We start from the raw sequence: 22887 nt of genomic DNA on the forward strand, positions 1-22887 counted from the left end.
GGCCTCGCAAAAGTGGATCTAGCAACACAAGCTAATTTGTTTTCCTTTGAGACAAAGATCTCCTTCACAAAACACGAAGACAGATGAGATAATTTTAATGCAAGGAGGCTGATCAGGCAGAAGTGTGAAGCGGTAAAGGAGCTGGAACCTTAATGCGAACAGTCAAGTTTGACAACCAGATTAAAAAAAAAAGTCACGTTTGACAACGAGCATTTGATCAACAGGTAGGCAAAAGCAGAGAGAGGCTGGGATCACTCTGTGGATCTCATACAGGTGCCTTTTTATCCCTGTCTTCATTCCAAATGATACCTGACAACGCTCGACTGGCAGCAGCTATCCAAATTAACCTAACCTTGTTAATAACGATGCTGATTTTTCAAAAATTCGAAAGATTTGCAAGATATCAGAGCACTGGCCGACACTGTTTTCCTATGTCAAAGCCTAGAAAAATGGAGACCTTTTCGGTCCAAATACCGCCTGCCATACAAGCAGAAACAAAAGCAGCAAAGCAAGCAAGACATTGTAATTTTGGCAGTGATCAGTTTTTCTGGAGGAGAATCCTGCAAAATGTGATGCCAAACATTCTAGGCATCTTTCTGGGCATCCCTTTGTAAGAAAGAAAGTTTCTAACCCACGTGGACGTGAAAACAGACTTGAAAGCCTGCAGACAACACTTAATGGAATCATAAAAGCCAAATACGCGACTAATTTCAAAAGCTAAGCAGAAGCAAGAGCTGAGGAAAACAGACTCCATAGGCAAGAAGGAAGATTTGCACTAAGTTTCAGAATTCTGGGTTTTGATGGGCAGACATTTTCTCCGTTCACATCATAAAAGTTGGCTGAAGCCCGGCCACTTCAGTTACATCACTCTTCAGCTAGAGAAAACAGGCTGTACAGTAAATAGACAACAATAAAATGCCCGTCTTAATGTCTGGACAATAGTTTAAAATAAAATTCAAGAAGATGTAGCGTATGATAGTGACCAATCACTAATTCCTATGACTTTTTATTAACACAGCATGGTTGAGATCACCGTTTCTTAATCTTTGCACTTTTAAGATGTGTGAACTCCCAGAATTCTCCAACGAGCCTGGTTATTACTTTAATGCCGGAAGCCACCCAAAGTCTTTTGCTACGAGATAGGCAGCATATAAATTAAGGAGGGAGGGAGGAAGGAAATGTCTTGCAAGAAAGCATGGCTAGTTGGGTGCACATTGAATAGAGCCCTAAATATTTTATCCCAGGCCCTATTTCTCTTTATTATTAGGAGTGTTGGTGTTAAACCAAAAATATGGTAACCAAGGATGTTATCTAAATTAGATGGCAACCAGTTCCCAAGCAGGTCAGAGGTGGGAAAAGCTGAAGAACAGGAGGCATTGTCAGCAGGAACCATGTGCTTCCAGCAATGTGTGTAGTGACTAGGCTTCTTCCACTCTCCAGGTAATGACTAGCCATGTTCTTGATCATGTTGGGGCGACATCAACAGATGCCTCTGATGGAGCTGTCTATTTGCCTTTGCAACCATTCCCACCAAATGGCAATAGCTTTCAGGCTTATATACTGCCCCATAGCGCATTTCGGTTTACAATGTCAGCATATTGTCCCCTCATTTGACCGACTTCGGAAGGATGGAAGGGGGTGGATCAACCTTGAGCCCCATCAGAATTGAACTCCAGGCTGTGGGCAGTGTTTGCCTGCAATACTGCATTCTAACCATTGGGCCACCGGGGCTCAAATGCCAAGCAGACGGCCTTCCTTGAATGGACAAAACTGAGCCAAGAACCCAACTGGACTTGGGAACTAGACAAAGGATCATTGTTCTTCTAAATATAGAAAATAAGTTAGCAACTGATTTGCAAAAAGTAGCCCGTCATAACTGGATACCCTCTCTTTAGCTACCATTAGCCTCTTTCTGAAATGTTTACTTTTCAATGATGAGAATCCTAGTAGTAAAAGTCTCTGAGCTATAGCGATGGTCAATAAAATAAACTCTTCCCCAAAGCCCCATCCATGTTGTTTCAAATGTTATGCTTCAACCAAGTCCCTATGCTTTTCTCTCTTTACCCAAAAAACTGTGACCAGGTTTGTCCTCCATCACCCGGATACGTCGTGCTCCAGCCGGGATCACAGCTGCTTCGATATAACCTACAACCAAGAAAAAGAATGTATGAGCCACATTATATCCCAAAGTAAACACACAGGGAAACCAATAAGTGGTCCTTGTGGCTAAGTATGCAGCCTTTACAGTTTGGAAGAAAAAAATCCACAACTCCAACACTCATTTTGAAATTTGGTGAGAGACTCGGCCACCCAAATTTCAAAGATGTGAATTATGACTTAAAGAGGAGAAAGAAATGAATGTGCCCATGTTTCAAATTCAATTCCTACATAACTAAAATTACGAGGAAATAAACTCCAATTGGTGATTTTTGGATTTCTTTGTGTGATCAGATCTCAGTTAAAATTGTTGTCAAGGCTTGCTCTTACAACTTGTTCCATGAATCAAAAATTGTTCTGAGAAAGCCCTTAAGGATATTTCAATTTCTTTTGGCTTCAACTAATGTGCCAACCATTTTAATTTGTGGGAAACTTGATGCCATACTTCACACATATTCAGTCACTGTGGTGGGGAAGCCATGGCTAACAATACTATGTCAACCCAACCAATTGGTTGATTTAATAAATTATGGCTCAACAAATTATGCTTTTGCATAAGTGGGAAATTAGGGCAATACCTGCTTAAGATAAGCATGGAGACCATATGGTAAAAACTAAATTAACTATCTCTATTTCTCCCAAATAATTCAATGAATGCATCATTGGAAGATTTAAAAGTTTGGTAAGATGGAGAAAATCTAACTATGTGGTTGATAGGAGTTGAAAACAACTTGATGGCACATAATCAATCAATCAATCAATCAATCAATCAATCAATCAGGCCCATCCTGGCTAGTCCAGCTTCCCAGACCTGGTGTCCTGTTGTGTATCTGGAAGGAACCATATTAGAAAACTTTGATTTGGTTTCTACCAGAAGCATGTCCTATCTATCAAGAACAATATGATAATAGAGCATCTGTTTCAATAAGCATTCCTTGTTTTTGTCTTTTGTTTTCCACTTATTAATCTTTTTATGTAATGACCCCCGCCCTGACTACACATTCATTTTTCATTTTCTTCTCCTTTTATTAGTTTACCAAAGAAATAGCTTAATACCACAGAAAGGAAAATTGAAGAGAGGGCTACAATAAAAAAAATCAGAGTTAAGAATCTGGTGCCAACATGTTGGATTCAGTACTGCTATGATTTCAATGCATGTGACTAACATGTTGCCATTAGTATTAACTATTGTTTTGATCATTATTTTTACTACCAGAGTTATGCAAGTTATCATAATCCAGGCAAACAGCTGTCTAATATACAGCTTGTCAGCAAGAATTTGGGCTTAACCTTATTCAGCATGTTCAAGCTGTATTGAACTGTCCCATTCTAAGATGGCCAATTATTTCAGTGGACCTTCAGAAATTGGAAGGGTTTATATCCCTTCTACAGGAAGAACTGGCATTACAGATGTTCCTTAGTATTTGAGAAATTTACATATTTGGAGTTTGGGGTCTTATCTGAATTTCATTATTCTCCTACAGATGTTTCATGAGCAAGCTAAATAACATCATCATGCCTTAGCAATGCACTGATGATGTTACGGAGCATGGTAATGAAATTCTCTGCTGGAATCAACCAGCTTTGTGAATGCTAAGATCCCAACAGTTCAACCTATGATGCATATATTCTTTACTATTGAAAGTCTACATTGTTATATTATTGTGGGTTTTTTTAAGCTTTAACTTTATTACTGTTGGATAACAGTAGCTGTTTGGCGCCAGACATAACTGGAGTGATATATAAACCCAGTAAAATAAGTGCTTATATAAACAAACAAACAAACAAACAAACAAACAAACAAACAAACAAACAAACAAATATCTTGGCAATACAGACAGACCCCAAACCAAAGATTATTACCACCGATAAGGTGACATATTAGAAGCAGCCTGAAAGTACACGTTATCAATGTTAGGACAAAGTTTATGGACATTCTCTAAATGTGCAATTTCAAGATTTTATCCAGGAATTTAAAGAATTAAAATAAGTAATCTGTTGTTGGATCCTCCATGGCTAGCCCCTGATTTATACCAAATATCCACTGACTGAACACATCAGAGCAATACCAATATTCAGGAGAAATGGAGAAATCAATCCCAGTGGGAAGAGTCTTCAAGTCCCTTTCCATATTATAAGCAAAAACCAAAGGCAGTCATACCAGGAGCTGGGCAATTCTGATTTGAATAAAGAGATAATTTGTTAAATTCTGCCTGTTGAAATCTTACAGATGTTCACTTAAGCATGATTTCCTTCATCTAACTTCATGGGATTTTAGTAGAAGACAAAATAGAGGTGGATGTCTCAGTCATCCAGGTCATGGCTGTCCTAAAGGAGCTTTTTCAAAACGCAACTGGACTTTCTTTGTTTTTCCTTGAAGAGGTTTCGCTTCTCATCCAAGAAGCTTCGTCAGTTCTCTTTTTCACTTCTCAGCTTCTTGGATGAGAAGTGAAACCTCTTCATATTAAAACAAAGAAAACCCAATTGCCTTTTGAAAAAAGCACCTTTGGGACAAGTAGATGTAGAGCTAACAAATTATTTTGCAAATACAACACTACCTCTATACCACTAGACTCCTGGGGTTTTGAATTTCTTTTTACCCTTATAAATTAAGGGACATCAATTTCTCAGCATTTGGAGAAGTGTAAGACTTGAGACTGTCTCTCACCATTTACAAGGCACCACTCCCTTAGCAATCTGTAATTGCAGCATGGTTGCCAGAAAGTTCGCTAATTTTCAGTTTACTATGACCAAAAAAAAACCCCTCTACAATTAAATCGTTCTCAACTTTCAATAGAATCTGGTCCATTCCTTTCAACACCAATTCCGGAGAGACAGTTAAGACAATTGCGCTACAACAGAATAACAGGCTCCATTCTTGTTAGGCTCCATTCCAATCCGTTTAGCTCAAAATAATTTCAGATCGAACAATAAGGTGCCCAAAGTCTCCTGGGAACTCTTTGTGGTTTGTTAATTCGTAGTATTACGGTATGTGCAAGCGCGCTCTACCCCAGGAACAATTCTCTCTTTCTGGCAAAAAGTCCTCTTTCTCTCTCGTCTGCGTTACATCGAGGCCTCAGGAATGCACAACTGGGCTTGGAGAGAATGGCACGTGAAAATTATATTGCAGGGCTCAAACGAGGGAGACACCTGAGCCGATGGGAAGGGAGCAGAGCGAAGGGGACAGAAAGATTGCCTTTATCCCTGTGAAGGTTCACAGAGAGAGAACAGCTGGTGCTGTGCCTTCCCTGAGAAATCAGGAAAGAACGAGTGAGCAACTTCTTCCTTCAGCCTTTGATACCATAATTCCTTTTTTTTTTGCTTGTAGACCAGGGATAGGCAACCTTGGCTCTTTTGTGACTCGTGGACTTCAACTCCCAGAATTCCTGAGCCAGCCAGGCTGAGGGGAAAGGGAGAGGTTTCCAAGCTGAGCCATGCTGGCTCAGGAATTCTGGGAGTTGAAGTTCACGAGTCATAAAAGAGCCCAGGTTGCTTACCCCTGCTCTTGACATACTCATTGGAGGAAAACCCTAATAATGAAATAACAGAGTTGGAAGGGACCTTGGAGGTCTTCTAGTCCAACCCCCTGCTCAAGCAGGAAACCCTGTACCATTTTAGACAAACGGTTGTCCAATCTCTTCTTAAAAACCTCCAGTGATGGAGCACCCACAATTTCTGGAGGGAAGCCGTTCCACCGATTAACTGTTCTAACCGTCAAGAAATCCCTCCTTAAGTTTTAAGTCGCTTCTCTCCTCGATTAGTTTCCATCCGTTGCTTCTTGTCCTGCCATGATTTCTTGAAGTTATGGATAGATTTCAAAGCCAACAGTTAATGGCATCAATGATCAAGTTTGGAATTCTTCATGAAATTCTTATAGTATCTGCTAGGAATCCAGTGAATTACTATTTTCCAAAGACATGACTATACCTAAATGTGTGGATGTTGGTATGAAATGCGCCAAATGGTTGTTTTCACCTTCACTGATGGAAAGCTGGTTTTTATTCCCCCAGAGAGAATAACGCCCTTTCCCAGAAGAGAAAGACACAGCCGACATAATGAATGCCTTCTTCCCAATATCTTCCTCTTTCACATCCAGCTCCCTTTGAATAACCAGTGGGACATATTAGGTGGATGTGTCTCCCTCTCTTCCCGTTGGCCTTCTCCTTCAAAGGCAGAGTCATCAGCTGGCGGAATCGTGAAGGTTTACATTCTGGTTGCGGTGAAGAAGCCTCTTGATTTATATTTCAATCAGATGACATGTCCATCGACTGCTCTGTCATCAAGCCGGTCTGTTTCTCAGCCTAGAAACCCCACCACAGGTAGTTCTCAAGTTATGACAATCGGGATCAGATTTTCTGCGACTAAGCAAGATGATTGTTAAGCAAATCATGCCACATTTTTGCAAAGGTGTTTTTTTTCTTCTTCTCTTTTTGGCCATGATTGCTAAGCAAAGAAGCACAACTTTTAAGTGAATTGCGTGGTTGTTAAGCAAATCCTGCTTCGCCAAAAGTCAGCTGGGAAGGTCACAACTGGCGAACACGTGACCCTGGGATGCTGCAGCCATTGTAAATACGTGCCGGTTGCCAAGCGCCTAAATGGGAGCACTTGTGCACGGGGATGACCGTGACAGTCATAGGGCAAGGCCTGGCCATCGGTCACTTTTTTGAAAGGGCCATTGTAACTCTGAAGGGTCTCTAAAAGAATAATCATAAGTCAAGGACTACCTGTAGAGTTAGCCCCACTCATGCTAAAAGATAGAATTAGGGAGGACCCCATTCACTGGAAAATGAATGTCCAAGATGCATTTTTTTTCTGACAGTGAAAAGATTCAGATAAAGCAAGGGTCTTCTAACTTGGCCCTTTTAGGACTTGTGGACTTCAACTCCCAGAATTCCTCAGCCAGACACGAGGAATTCTGGGAGTTGAAGTCCACAAGTCCTAAAAGGGGCAAGTTGGAAGACCCCTGATATAAAGAAAGGACATAGGAAGTAGAGCTTTGAAATACATCCACCGTTTCTCCTTTGAGTAGGATCCCGTGTCTGCATTTCAAGCCAATGAAAGAATAGAGAGGCAGACCCTTCACCAAGACAGTATCTATCTACCGGCGCTACCGAAAGCAACCGAGGCATCTTACACGAGAAACACTTCGGGACTGCCTTTGTCCTTGCCATCACGCAGGTGGAAACCTTTTTACATTGATTATTGGAGACTAAGAAGAAAAAAAAAAGGAATTGGCACAGGTTTAGAGACATGATCAGCAAGTCAGCAGTCAACAGAAATAATCTTTCTTCAGGACGGCCCAATTCAGCAGCAGGAGACAATGCGCCTCGCAAGAGCTTTCCGATACCTATTACAAAGCAATCCTCTTTGGGAAGTGGCTACTTGGACACCGAACAGCAAATCTGAATGGAAACAAAACAGTCCAGTAGTCTAATAGGGCTCGTTTGCGCTTATACAAGAAATGCATTTCAAACTATATAACTAACCCGTCGCTTCTCTGCTTTTTTTGGCTAAGGTCACGTGCGTTTATAAATAGCCCTTTTTTTCTCTTCAAGTTCAGTTATAATTCACAGCAAAACAATACGTGCATCAAGCTGTCCCACGCAACCAAAACCAGAAAAAAAAATACTGAATAAGGGTCAGTAGAGATTGGCCATTAACATCAGCAGCAAATAACAAACCGAAAAGACTTTAACTGGGCAAGAGAGAAAAGTGGACAAATGAGAGAAAAAGTTAGATCCCCGATGCCAGTAAATAAAATGTATTGATGGTCATTGACCAGCCACATTTAGAATGGCAAAAGACAGGAAAAAAAGGGGTTTCCCAGGCTAGCTGTGGCATTAAAAAATGTTCCTTCCAGGCTTATGGGATTCTGTCAATTGAAATCAGATCAATTATTCCTAGATGATCTGTTCTCGCCGGCCCAAACTTGACAAATTGGATTTCTGTCATTCAAATCAAATAAATTATTCCTAGATCAGGGGTAGGCAACCTTGGCTGAGGAATTCTGGGAGTTGAAGTCCACGAGTCATAAAAGAGCCAGGGTTGCCTACCCCTGGCCTAGATGATCTGTTCGCCTGCCCAGACTTGACAAATTGGAATTCTGTCATTCAAATCAAATAAATTATTCCTAGGTGATGTGTTTCACCTGCCCAAACTTGATAAAAGTGCTGATACGTAGAATATAGAATCATAGGGGCTATAAGGGACATTGGAGGTCTTCTAGTCCAACTCCCTGCTCAAAGCAGGAGGCGTTATACCATCCTGGACAAATGGTTTTCTTGAAAAACTTCCAGTGTTGGAGTACCCACAACTTCCGGAGGCACGTCGTTCCACTGGTTAACTGTTCTCACTGTCCGGAAATTCCTCCTCAGTTCTATGTTGTGTTTCTCTTTACTGGTCTTTCCACCCATTACATCTTATCCTACCCTCAGGTGCTTTGGAGAATAAGTTGACCCCTTCTTCTCTGTGACAGCCCCTCAAGTACTAGAAGAAAGTTATCGCGTCTCCCCTAATCTTTCTCTTCGATAGGTTAGACATAACCTCGCTCCCTCAACTTTCTCTCATGTGATTTAGCCTCCAGACCCTTTATCATCTGAACTGTGGTTAATCGTGGTTTATCATCGTAACAGGGCTAGGCCAAACGCTGTAAAATGTTAAAGTTAAATTAGGATATTTCAGTCTTCGTATGTGCAAGAACTACTCACCCATCCCTTTCGTATGGTTGAAGTCCCCTTTCACCACTTTGCAGGTTTTGCCATTTCCATTACAAATGCCACAGTGATCTTCTTTGGCAGCGGATCCAATGATCCCATCGCAGCCGATTTTCTAATGGGGATCAAGAGGGGGTTTTTTCCCCCGTTATTGTCATAACAAAAAGAGATTTTAGATATTTAATCTTTTTTAGAGTTCAGTAAAGGGTAAATCCTGGAGAACAGAATATTCTTAAGTGGGACTTATTTTGGGGGTAGGGCTTATATTACAAGAATCCTGAAAAATCACACTAGGGCTTATTTTCCAGTTAAGTCTTATTTTCGGAGAGACAGGATAATGGACCACTAGATATTTGACAAACACCTTTTCCCTTATCTCTTTTTCTGATATTTGGTAAAAAGACTTGACTTCTGGTAGATTCAATGTAGCTGGTGAATCAAGTATTACACGCTATGAGCCCCTGATTCTAAGAGGCACAATACGTTTGGGGGCTTTGACCTGATAAGCATTTTAAGAAGGACCTTTTACAGGGAAAAACAACAACAATACTTGGATAAAAGAGAATTTCCCCTCCGCGATTACAACCTTACCCTGCATTGCGATGTGGCCACAGCAGAATAACTCTGAAGCAATACAGGCTAAACAGATTAAAAGATATTTATCTGGGCCCAGGATATTCGGCACAGAATCGTGCTGGAACCCGTGTCTTGTATTCTGGGATCTGCAAGCAATTTCAATCTATATGGGGCAATTCCCATTAAATGATCTACCAGCTCAAAAGTGTAAAATCTCTCAGTGCTTTTGCTTAACTCCACTGTACTACTAACTTTTTTTTTAAAAAAAAAAGTTATGTCATTTCTCTTGGCACACAATCTGAATTTTATCCAAATATGGATGGGGTATTTTCAACAAAGCTTTTTAAAATTCCTCGGGGAAAGAGCCCATTCATAGTTTGGGTGTTACTCGACTAGCACAATTGTAATTATTGCCTCATGTAAAAAAATGACAATGCCCTTTTCATGCAGCACGTTAATGTTTCCCGTATGCTCAGCCTGCCATAGCAGATTGTATATAAACACAAATATTGCCGTTGTTAAGTTTCATTCTGAAATTTAATCATGCCAGGATGATATCACTGTAGCAAATTTTCCAACTGTCAACACTTGTTCACACTATAATAATCATATAGACCAGGGATTCTTAAACTTTTTGCTCTCAAAATCCCTTCCCATTTTTAAAAATTATACAGGATTCCAAAATATTTTTTGTTTGGATGGGATCTCTCTCTCTCTCTCTCTCTCTCTCTCTCTCTCTCTCTCTCTCTCTCTCTCTCTCTCTCTCTTTTTCTCTCTCTTTTTCTCTCTCTTTTTCTTTCTTTCTCTCTCTCTCTTTCTTTCTCTTTCTTTTTTCTTTCTCTCTCTTTTCTCAAGATATTTACCATATTAAAATTACAACTGATACCTTCAGACAATATTTACTGAATCATGTAAAAATAACAGTATAAAACCATTCATTATTAACACAAATAAAATCAGTCGTTGGAGAGAAGCCTACAAAAGAACTCAGAACACAGTACAGAAATAGATATCCATAAATTATTTAACTGAGATAAAAATGACTGTGACACAAGCAAAACACCACCAATACCTTAAAGCTCTCTACCTACCACATAGTATGTATACTTATACTTTCTTATTAAATGTATTTAGTGCGTAGATGGGTCAATGAATGAAAACTGAGCATAAAAGGAAAAAAGTGCCCTCAACAAATAAATGCAGATGTTCCAGGTTTTTCTTTTAATGGGGGGGGGAATGAAAGAATGGAATGCTACACTAATGTCAGGATGGCGACATGGCATTGATTTGGACTAGTCTACTCATCTCATCTGTAAGCCCAAGCTGAGCAATAACTTCCCTTACCCAGTGCTTTTTTTGTAAAAGAAAAAGGTGCCGGAACTCACACACGTCATACAACCCTCCTTGCCTACCCTACAAGGTTCCATCCAAAAAAGGTGCTGGAACTCCGTTCTGAGCGTTCTATGAGAAAAAAAGCCCTGCCCTTACCATTTTTAAAGAAAAAGCGCTAAATACGATCGCCTCCCCTGAAAAAGTTCACTTGCTTTGGAAAAAATCTCCCTGCTTCCATTGAAAACTGCTCAGAGCTTTCATTTGAATAGAAACCAACAAATGTTCAGTTGAGCAGGTTAAAAGATGCTCAGTAGCCTTTTGAATTAAAGTTGCAGAATACGTTAATTTCTCAAACGAAAAGAGTTGCTCGGCAGACGGGCATCCATACAAATTGAATGAATGAATGAATGAATGAACGAACGGATATCTGTACTTCAACAAATACCAGAATGCATACTAGGGAATGCTTATGGTCTCTTTGGAATATCCAAGATCCTCTGAGTTCCCAACGAAAGGAATATATTCCAAAATTTGAATTATAGATTTATTTATTTTTTGTAAATACGCACACATAGCAGCGACTCATATCTTTTCACCTCTGAAAAATTTCTGTGATGGAAAAAAGGGAATCTCCAAGACATGCCCTACTTATTTCACTGTCTATTATCCTCCCTTCTTGCCTCCTTGTGATGGTGGAGGAGAACAATAAGAGCAAAACTGCCAACACTGGGCAGAATCAAGTAAAAGTTATTTAGGTAAGTCCAGTAGCCTGCCCATTCCTTAGGCAACTTCCTTTCCTGCTCTTGAGGCATTCTGCAAATTGTTTCTGAAGCTGTCCCCCGTTACTGAAAATAGTTATTTGTATCTTGGCTATTCATAAGTGGACGAAAATGGGGAAATTGCCAGGTGCTTATCTAATGTCAACTACTTTTTATTTTTGAAGTGAGTTGAAAGTGGTTTGAGAAGGAGGTGTTCCTTCCTAGGGTGTGAACTTCTATTTCTTTCATCCTTCCTGTTCTAACCAGTCTTACCAGTCCTCTTATAGGACTAGAATAAGATCACACAAAGCAGGGCTCTGTTCTGGGCCCAGTGCTCTTCAACATCTTCATCAACAATTTGGACGAGGGGATAGATGGGGAACTCATCAAATTTGCAGACAACACCAAGCTGGCAGGAATAGCCAACACTCCAGAAGATAGGCTTAAGATACAGAAGGATCTGGACAGACTTGAACACTGGGCACTATCTAACAAAATGAAATTCAATGGTGAAAAAAGTAAGGTTCTACATTTAGGCAGGAAAAATCAAATGCACAGGTATAGTATAGGTGGTACCTTGCTCGATAGTAGTAACTGTGAGAGAGATCTCGGAGTCCTAGTGGACAATCACTTCAATATGAGCCAGCCGTGTGCTGCAGCTGCCAAAAAAGCCAACACAGTGCTAGGCTGCATTAACAGAGGGATAGAATCACGATCACGTGAAGTACTAATACCACTTTACAATGCCTTGGTAAGGCCACACCTGGAATACTGCATCCAGTTTTGGTCACCACGATGTAAAAAAGATGTCGAGGTTCTAGAAAGAGTACAGAGAAGAGCAACAAAGATGATTAGGGGACTGGAGGCTAAAACATATAGGGAACGGTTGCTGGAATTGGGTATGTGTAGTTTAATGAAGAGAAGGGTGAGGGGTGACATGATAGCAGTGTTCCAATATCTCAGGGGCTGCCCCAAAGAAGAGGGAGCCAAGCTATTCTCCAAAGCACCTGAAAGCAGGACAAGAAGCAACGGATGGAAACTAACCAAGGAGAGAAGCAACCTAGAACTAAGGAGAAACTTCCTGACAGTTAGAACAACTAACCAGTGGAACAACCTGCCTCCAGAAGTCGTGAATGCTCCAACACTGGAAGTTTTTAAGAAGAGACTGGCCAGGTTTCCTGCCTGAGCAGGGGGTTGGACTAGATGACCTCCAACATCCCTTCCAACTTATTATTATTATTATTAAATTTACTTTCATTTTTTTCACTTTTAACCTCTTTCGATAAAACATAAAGAAAAAAAATATTTTATAGATCATTGGTCCACTTAATGTGAACATTGCTTTCTTTTGGAAGTTATGCCCATCCACCTAGAAAAAAAATGTAGACAAGGAGAACTATTTGAGTAGGCATCTGGGGGTGTAAGGAAGCCACCGTATGTTATGGTACAAACCATCTGATGAATGATTGGGGGAAGCCGGTATGTCTAGTAGCCTATCAAAGAGAAGGACTTGGGCGATATGATAGCTGTCCTCGTATACTTGAGGGGCTGTCACAGAGAAGAAATGGTTGACTTATTCTCCAAAGCTTCTGGGGGCAGGACAAGAATAATAGGTGGAAGATGATCAAAGACAGATCCAAGCTGGAATTAAAGAGAAATTTCCTGACAGTGAGAACAATTAATCAGTGGAACAACTTGCCTTCAGAAGTTGCGGGTACTCCGTCACTGAAGGTTTTCAAGAAGAGATTAGAAAGCCATTTGTCTAGAATGGTGCAAGATCTCCTTCCATGGACAGGAAGTTAGACTAGAAGGCCTCCAAGGTTCTAACCCTATTATTCTATATTGTATGTTAGCTTCCCCATTCTGCTTTCGTCAATGGCTCCCCAGTCATGAAACTTCTCTGGATAGCAGGTATTTTGTCAGATTTTTGTCTAAAAATTCCAAACATGGCAACAAGCACAATAACAGAGCATATGATTGGCCTATAGAAAGCCCTGAGTTAAGTGACTGGTATTTTCTTTTCTTCTTGTTCTTTTTTTTAAAAAAAAACGTATTCAGTGATATGAACTCTGACATTTTTTTCCCAATGGACTCCCTAGGTCAACCAGCCATCTGCTGAGCTGAGGGAAGGCACTTCCTGTGTTTGACATTCTGCCTACCTTAGTAGCTACAAGAGATTGCCGTGGGACCAGTTTGGGCTTCCTGTCTTGGACATGCCAACGTAATGTGCAAGTGAATAAAAGTACCTGCCACCACTAGGAACATCATTCTGTTTCCTGTACTAGTTCTCCACCCCCCAAAACGCTGAATTTAGCAGAGCAACGTTGCCAGTCCAAAAGTTTGATTCTCTCAGCAAGGCAGAGTCCAAGCTATTTCTCTTCTAAGGCAGGGGTCCCCAACCCACCTGGTCCGTGGACCAGTACCGGGCCACGGCATGCCAGCAACCGGTCAGCACAAAGAAGCAAAGCCCCATCTGTGGGATGCAGGCAGCACACAAAACCACGCACCCTCCAGTCCGAGGAAAAACCTCTCTCCACGGAAGCGGTCCCTGGTGCCCAAAAGGTTGGGGACCTCGGAATTCAACTATTTGAGTTCAATTGAGGGTCCTTCAAAGAAAAACAGGTCTCAGGAATCCAAAGCGACCGTGCTTTTGCTATCACAAAATTCCTCCTGAATTGCAGTGGGTGCCAAATCTCAGTTTTGCAAAGGTTTTTCTCTATACAGTACCAAGTATTTTCCAACGTGTGTGATGTAAAGCTCAAAGCTTTTGGGAAACTCTGTTTTTTTTAAGTGCCCGATTCTTAATGTCTTCCAATTTATAATGAAACAATTAAAAGAGAGCACCATCCATTTCTGAAGATTGCAAACCAGGGCTTTTTTTCCTCATAGAACACTCAGAACGGAGTTCCGGCACCTTTTTGGGATGGAACCTTATAGGGTAGGCAAGGCAGGTTGTATGACATGTGTGAGTTCCGGCACCTTTTTCTTTTACAAAAAAAGCACTGTTGCAAACAATGACAAACCACCTGGAATCTTACACGAGGACATAGCAACTGAATATCTGTATCAGTACAGAGGTAAGGGGGTTGGACTAGATGACCTCCAAGGTCCCTTCCAACATTATTATTATTATTATTATTATTATTATTATTATTATTATTATTATTATTATTATTATTATTATTATTATTCCGTAGTCACGGCTTTGCATTTCCCCCATAAATATTGAACTCAGTATAAAAGTATATTCAGACGTTAGTTCAGATGAAATAACAAACAAAAAGTTACTCCACCTGGCACTTGCCATGAACGCAGAGGTCAGTCTCATAAGGTCCACATGGTGTACCATCAATGACCCTATCAGACACCAACATAGGAGACTCTTTCCCAAATGGAGAGCAGTAGAGCTCACAAGGTTTTTCTGAAAGAAAAACGACAGATGAACTGATGATGTTACCTAGTCAGGTCATGAGATGTCTACAAGAAAACCACCAAGCTCAGAGAGCACCCCACACTTTGACCCAGAGCTACAAATATTCTTTTCTATTGTAAGAACAACAGAGTAACACTCTTATGGGGCTTTTAAATTTGATCAGCACCAGAAGTATAACACACTGGACAGAACACTATTTGGTTGATTGATGTAGCTATCCCAAGAGACTGTTACGTTGAAGTCAAGAAATTGCAAAAGATTACACAATACAGTACTGAGGTTTGCAAATAGAGACTACAAAGAGTGAAAAGTTTATATTCTTTTAGATTTCTGACTATCTGGTATTTTTTTTTCATTTCAGGGTAAGATCTGAGATCACTTTCTGTCAATTTAGCACAGAAACAGGAGCAATATTCTCCTTATGGACTTTTTGCTGAAAAAACCCCTATGAATCTGATGATTAGACAGGGTAGATTATGGAAAGCAGGAAACTTTGATGTTACCTTAGAGAGGGCAAGCATAAATGTATTTATAACTGCTGCCGTTAAGAAGATCAGAAGGCACTTTATTATTCTTTCTTCTTTTCTTTCTACTTCTTTTTCTATATTTCTCTTTTCACTTGTCTGTTACTTTCCTCTACTTCTCTTATCTTTAACTCAAATGTTGCATTGTTTTTAGTCTGTGGGAAAAAGTTCTTTAATAAAAATTATACAGTGATGCCTCGGTACTCATCATTAATTGGTTTCGGCAAAGTGATGAGTATCAGAAACGATGAGCGCTAAAAAAAAAAATCCCATAAGGAATAATGTAGTCAGTCACAAGGCAGCTGACATTGACAAGTTCTAGCTTGTGCATTGAGTACCAAACCAACGATGAGTCCCGGGATAAATTTTTTGCATCAAAATGCGCTGAGTACCAAATTCGATGAGTTTCAAAGCAGCTGAGTACCAAGGTCCCACTGTGTACAAAAAGTAGCAGTGGTTTTTTTTTTCATCTGCTGAAACATACCATCCATGATGACAGCCGTCCACAGGCTTTTCTTCTTGTTGGCCGAGCGATCGTGAGATTGACACTGTTGGTCTCTGAAAGAGGACACTCCTCTGGGACACGGCAAGTTTTCACACACAGTGTGTTCCACACTTGCCCCCTGGCAGTTTTTACCTCCAGGCCCAGGTCTGTTAAAGGGAGACAAATACGGACAGCCTGCATTAGTTTCTATCGTGTCATCCACCAAAGATTGATAGGGGAGTTGGTGAATGTAGAACTTCTTTTTGGACTGTTTTGAAATGAAAACACAAATGAAAAGCAAAAAAAAAAAAGATTTCCTTTCAGATGAATTTGACTTCTGGTGATTTCATACACTTTACTGAAAACATCCATATGGACTAATGAGAATAGCAGGGGGGGGGGAAGAGGGGAGGGAGGCAATAAAGCCAATAAATCAGGACTTAGAACAACAGAGGGCACAATTCAGCCAGGTGTGGCCATCCTTACCATAGATTGAAAATTAAAAAGAAGTGGTTTGTATTTAATGCAAACATGTTTATTTCACATTTTTGAGGCAATGGACAAATCAGAATCCAGTGTCTTTCCAAACTTGCATTGAATTTGAAATATCGTTTAGTGATTAACACAGACACACACACACACACTGGGGAAGATCTGTACAAACAACAGATAAATTCAGAAAACCCTTGACTGCAAATAGCCAAAGTGGCCAGCAAAAATGTGTCATTTGTAAAGTGTGTAAAATGCATTTTGCAAATGTTTTTAAGTTACTCAGTTTAGTAAAGGAAAGGAATTTATAAATGAGAAATGAGAGAGTAAGAAAAACAGATTGGCATTACTGAGTGTCCTTAATGCAGATTTACAGCCACTGATCGTCTGTCCTCAAGTCACATACAGACCCACAATTTTTTTTTCATACTGTTGTTATACACATTAAGTTTTAAAACAGTCTTAACTGACATCAGTAGAGATTTTTTTCTGAAGCCTGAATGTGGAACAGAAGAACTATTTTTCAAGAGAGGCTCACAATAACACTTCCCAAATTGTGCCAATTATTTATGGCAACGATACAGAAGTGGTTTTCCATACTTTCCTTCAGGATGTTTTTTTAAACATCCCAATCCAACATACCCCCCTTGGGATTTACTAGTGACCTCCCATTCAAGCACTAATAAAATCTGACCTTGCTTAGCTTTTTCAAGATCAGCCAAGGTCATCTGCTAAAATGCAGAAAAGATTTAACACTCCTAGGAAAGCAATGCTTTGGAGGGGGATGTTTCGTGACTGACAAACACAGCGTGGCAAAGTGCCTACAACGTGCTCTCCAAAGTCAGCTGCCAGCCCTTCAAGATAGTCCAGGCAAGGAGCACTATCCTTAATGTAAGTTTAGAGTGACAAAATCTTGCAAATCTGAAAGCATTTCTCAGCTTCCCCACCTGTACTTTTCAGAGAACTGGGGGAAGGGTCTCTTTCTGAAATGCTTTCCACTCTCCTGTTCCTTCTGAGGGCTGAGGTGCCTCTTGTCTGACCCATCTAGGCTGTCAATTTAAAACAAAAATCAACTAAAATTCAGTATTAAACTGGTGCCAGATAAGGGTCAGGGGAATTCAAGAGGAGTTGGACTTGAATCATTTGTGGCAACGTAACAACTCCATTCTGATGACATGTTTAACTCCACCGCCCCCAGCTCTGCCTGCTTTTCTCTTACACCGTGTTAATGAAAACCAGTGAGAAAGTGAGGAAATGAGAGTGAGAGATTTAACTGAGTGGCAAAACTGCTTTCAAATCATAGCGGTGTTGGAGACGGGAGTGGTTTGGCTTAACAAAAAAATAGGTGTCATTCTGAAACATACAGGAATGAAAACTGAGAAGACGGCTCCCCACTTAAGTCCAGACTCTCCAAATGCTTTCATCGCTTGAAGTACAATTACAAATAAAGCACTGGGCTTCAGCCCTTACCATGCTTTGTTTTAATTTTCTAAAAATACCTCTGGCTCAAAGCAATAAAATAAAAGCAATGGCAGATGCTTTACAGCATGATTGTCCACTATTAAAATTCTCTCTCTTCTTCTTCTTCTTCTTCTTCTTCTTCTTCTTCTTCTTCTTCTTCTTCTTCTTCTTCTTCTTCTTCTTCTTCTTCTTCTCCTCCTCCTCCTCCCCCTCCCCCTCCCCTTCATCTCCTCCTCCCCATCTCCATCTCTATCTCCTCCTCCCCTCCCCCTCCCCTCCCCCTCTTCTTCTTCATCTCCTCCTCCCCCCATCTCCATCTCCTCCTCCCCTTCCTCTCCCCCTCCCCCTCCTCTTCTTCTTCATGTCCTCCTCCTCCTCCTTGGACAGGCACCCCATCAGTTACTCCTGGATTAGGTAGCAGAAGACGAGATGGGCTGAGCTCCCTATGAAGACATCTTTCTATGCTCCCTTAAATGCTCTTAAGAATTAGGTGCTCATCAGAATGAATCAACTTACGGAGGATTGTCGCATTTGCGCTGCCTGAATCTGGCCCCTGTCTCACACGTCCGGCTGCACATGCTCCATTGACTCCAAATGCTCCAGTCACCATCAATGTGCTCAGGGATGGGGGTTTTACTGACACACTCCCCCATTCGGCACCACTGGAACAAAAAGAGAAAATCTTTGGTTTGTATAGTTTAGAACTGCGACGCTTGCGGTCAGTAAGCTGTCATTTCCCATCCTGATATGCCACAGAGCATATGCAGATATATATTTCAGAGCTTGACTATTACATCCCAGAGGAAGAAATTTGTTGGGGATGGTATATTTCTTCTTCTCTGATAGGGGGGGTTTGAACCCGGAGAGTGTCAGCTTCCTCTATCTACTCATTCCAAGTTGAACATAATGGGTAGCAAGTAAGAAGCTCATCCCTGTGTACACGTGCTGTGGATCTAGCCAGGCCTCAAATAAATGCAGCAAAATGTTATGATGAAAGTGTTATAGAACGACAGTGGTTCTCAACCTGTGGTCCACGGAGCCCTGGGGGAGCCTCTATGTCATCCCAGGGGGTCCACAAAGCAGAAATGTTATGATTTAGATCTTGAGTTAAGTCTTGAGGGTCTGTGGCCATGGTTCGTGGCTACAAAAGGTATTTAAAAGGGGTCAATGGTGAAGAAAACGGTGAGAACCAATGTTCTGCAGCATTACAAACAAGCATTGCACCCAAGTACTACAAAGAAACCATCATCTGGCCAGGAAGTGTAAATACAATTTTTTAGGAAGTAGAGTTGATTTTCTCCAGGGCTTTTACCTTGTCAGCCCCACATTCTGTCCCATCCAGGGGGGGATCCAGTTTGGTTTTACAAGAGGTATCTCCTTCCACAAGGCACCAGAGACCAGCACACATCAAATGCTGCCAACAGGAAGAGGGGAAAAATTGCATTTGGCTGGAGAGACCACTATTGCAAGTAAAATGGTGCAAAGCTTTGTTAAACCTCTCTGAACTGAGCATTATCTGATTTATTTATTTTTTTTACAAATATGTTTTCAAAAAATAAACCTGCATGCAAGAATTAACTTTGCATCAAACCACCAAACAAATTCAGAAATCAAAATATTCCCCTACAGAAGATGAGGGAAGGGGGAGAGAAACAGTTTAGATTGTATTCCTGCTAACTGTGACTGATATAACTTTGAAGAAACTGCTGGATAATATGCAATACATCAGGCAGAGATTTTGACTCTCAGATTATTAATTTTTATTTGAAAAGTTTCATTTGCAGAAAACGGATGTTGGTTTGCATTTGTGCACACCTTTCACCCCAATGTAAGAGAGAACACGAAACATCTACAAAGCAAATATTTTCTATTTGCTCTGCACTTTATGGTGAGATGGGAAACAAATTAGATAAATTAATTTTTTTAAAAAAAGTAAATAGCATCAAAATTTCATTCTGTATCCCACTGTGCACACAGAAAAGTGACAATAAAGGTTATTTTGTCTTTTCTTACCTTACTTTATCTGCCCTGCCCTGCCCTGCCCTGCCCTGCCCTATCCTATCCTATCCTATCCTATCCTATCCTATCCTATCCTATCCTATCCTATCCTATCCTATCCTATCCTATCCTATCCTTGTTGCTGCAAAGGTTTAGGGGAAAACAGAAAAACCTGTATGCCTAGCTATCCTCAAGACTTTGGTGTTTTACAAATGTTTCACACAGAAAAAAAGTCATGTGGGAAAAAAAATTCTTTGAATGAGAAAATGCAACACGGAAGACTTAAAAGTGAAAGAAATAACCAGGAGCTTCAACAGAGGCAAACTAGTATCTCCCTAGAAAAGTCATTGAAAAAGTTCTTTATTTTAGTCCCTTCTCCCAGGACAATCTTTCAAGAGATTCTATCACTAATAATAGGTTTGGTAGTCCTCTGAGAAACACGAGTTAACTTGATTTCCTTCTGGGGGAAAAAAAGCGAAGCTCACTTTTTCATGTTGCTTTAAGGAGTTTGCCAGGATCAACATAAATAAAGCAGAACAGTCAGGACTTGAAACTCAAGCACACAATCCAAGCCTTTTTATTACTTTGGCACATCTTTTTTATGCAACAGGGGAAAGTAGAAAAAGTGCAACTTATTTTCATATCAGATTTTAGGTAGCTGAAATTTTTATGGTAAGGGAGATGGGGGGAACTATTGAAATGAATTGCTGTGCTAAACCAAGAGTATGCAACTTGTCGAAGGCTCCCAGGAAAGGTATGGCTGGGGGTGATATCCCCACAAAGTCACTTTGGTAACCTGGGGGTGGTCTGAGGACAGGTGGGCAGGATCTAGTTTGACTCTATTTGATTATTTAGTAATTCACTGACAGCAGTAAAGTTTCATAATAATAAAGCTTCAGTCATTTAGCAACTCATCCTCTGCAGGTTAAGCAATTAGTACATTCTGGAATGTTATATTCCGACACATTACACAGCAGCTTTTCTTAAAATAATGGAAGTATGGCATCAAACAATGAAATATTTCTAGTTTTTATACCTTGCAAAAAATACTGTCTCCAAAGCAAAAGGAGGGGTTTCCTACTGGTTTTTTTTTAAGATTGCCCCAGGAAGAAATCTCTGTTCTATAATCCCAGATAATGCTACCATTTTACCAAAAGTTTGTTATCTGTTCTTTTATGATCCATATTACCTCCATATTCTTACAGAAAGTTGCATTGGTCCCAAAGAGGATCTGGCATTGCTCATCTGCGCTATAATGCATTCCTGGGAGTTTATAAGGCAGGCGAACAGCGTATCGGCTACGTGGGTCTGTTACCAGCAAACAGTTGCTGACTTTGGACCTGGAGAATCAAAAGACATGTAGACGTGCTTGGCCATCTCTGTTCTAACATATAGTAAAGCTTCTTCAAATTCAGAAAATACCATTTGGGCCTACAAAGAATGCTAAATGTGGTTTACATTATACAGTAAATTTTACAGCCAACATTAAAAGCACTAGTACATCAATAAACACCAGGCACTTTCAAAATACCAAAGACTTCTGTGAAACTCCCAGAGATACAGACTGCAATTTTAAGAGGTGCACCTGAAATTAAATCCCTGCTTGATGATGATCTCAGATTATAACAGAGGAAATCTGCTCTATTGCTTATCAACAGATTCTGGTGAACACATATCACATCAGCTCTAAAGATTGGGTAGAACTAGGCAGTGACTTTAGGAACTAAATTGAAAATGGTGGTAAGGGTGTAAATTGCTTCTCCTGCACATCCTTGGAACACACTGTCTAATCACATCTATCGCATCAAAAAGCAAAATCATGTTCTTCATTTTTTCATTCTACCCAATGGCCAGGGTTGGCAATGCCACAAGGTGCAGAAATGCTGGATGTTGTGACATGATAATGCAAAATAAATTTCACTAGACAGTACAGAGGGGAGGTAGATCCTTCACAGAGCTCAGTTTAGCTCAAAGATTGAGAGAGATCACCTGAGAATCTCAGGTTTCTGTTATTTTTGCCAACACTTCCTAAACATAGAACCAGATATTTATTCCCAACTGAAAGAGCCATTGAGAAGCATATTTCTATTGTCACAAAATATGGGCAGAACTGAAGTAAAAATGACAGCAACTCCAGGAAACTTTTCAAGAAGTTGTCAAGAGGCTGAAATTTGGGCATCATAAAAGCTTCTGTTCTTCTGCCAATAATTTTTCTCAGGGCCGGGATGCAAAAAAAACCAGATCCAGTTTACCTTCAGTATCTGTCACTGAGAATTGTTCCTTATTTCAACTGAGAAGATAAAAGACCACTGACTATCATTCAAATGCTTTGCAATTAGCAAACGTTCTTACTTTAGAAACTTTTCAAGATCATCTCGGCTGCAGGAAGACCAGGATAGGTCACTGGGATTTCTGCCCTTCACCCATTCTCCAGACATGATGTGAGATCTCCCAGTGCAGGACAAGTGGTCGTCATCGTGACTCATACCCATGCTAAAAGAAGAGAGAAGAGAGAAAGAGAAAAGAGAGAGAGAGAGTGAAAGAGAAAGAGAGGAAGGAAGGAAGGAAGGAAGGAAGGAAGGAAGGAAGGAAGGAAGGAAGGAAGGAAGGAAGGAAGGAAGGAAGGAAGATAAAGGTAAACATTGTGCCTATGATCTGTAGATGCAGATTCTTATTCTTTTTTTTTAATATAACAAAATACTTTTTATAATACAACAAAAACAAAATACTTAAATGTTGGCAGACCCAAAGTTCTGGAAAAGAGATTTTGAGTCAGATAACCTAACCAGCTGCTAGCCTAAGAGCTCATATAGTTAGTGGACGGCAGTCGTTCAAAGAGTATGTTACAGAATGAGAAACGCAATCCGTTGTCTTCTCAGATCATTAATTTGATTTGTAATCTACTGTCCTCATTACAAATGCTTCCAGAGCAATCACCAGCTCTATTAAAATTAAACACATT

General features: G+C 40.4%; 1 protein-coding gene across 1 annotated transcript in view; it reads right to left on the reverse strand.

The window, feature by feature from the left end:
• Positions 1-22887, reverse strand: part of ADAMTS17 (ADAM metallopeptidase with thrombospondin type 1 motif 17) — a gene marked incomplete at both ends in the record, with an annotated part of 126112 nt that overhangs the window by 25152 nt on the left and 78073 nt on the right. The window contains 9 exons of the mRNA XM_081337520.1: positions 2065-2145; positions 7292-7366; positions 8865-8985; positions 14830-14957; positions 15978-16144; positions 18444-18589; positions 19240-19341; positions 21115-21265; positions 22278-22418. Of these exons, the coding sequence (XP_081193646.1) occupies positions 2065-2145; positions 7292-7366; positions 8865-8985; positions 14830-14957; positions 15978-16144; positions 18444-18589; positions 19240-19341; positions 21115-21265; positions 22278-22418 (1112 nt within the window). The remainder of the gene's footprint in view (positions 1-2064; positions 2146-7291; positions 7367-8864; positions 8986-14829; positions 14958-15977; positions 16145-18443; positions 18590-19239; positions 19342-21114; positions 21266-22277; positions 22419-22887) is intronic.

The sequence above is a fragment of the Vipera berus genome (genome assembly GCF_964194415.1).
Source record: "Vipera berus genome assembly, chromosome: 12".
Lineage (NCBI taxonomy): Eukaryota > Metazoa > Chordata > Lepidosauria > Squamata > Viperidae > Vipera > Vipera berus.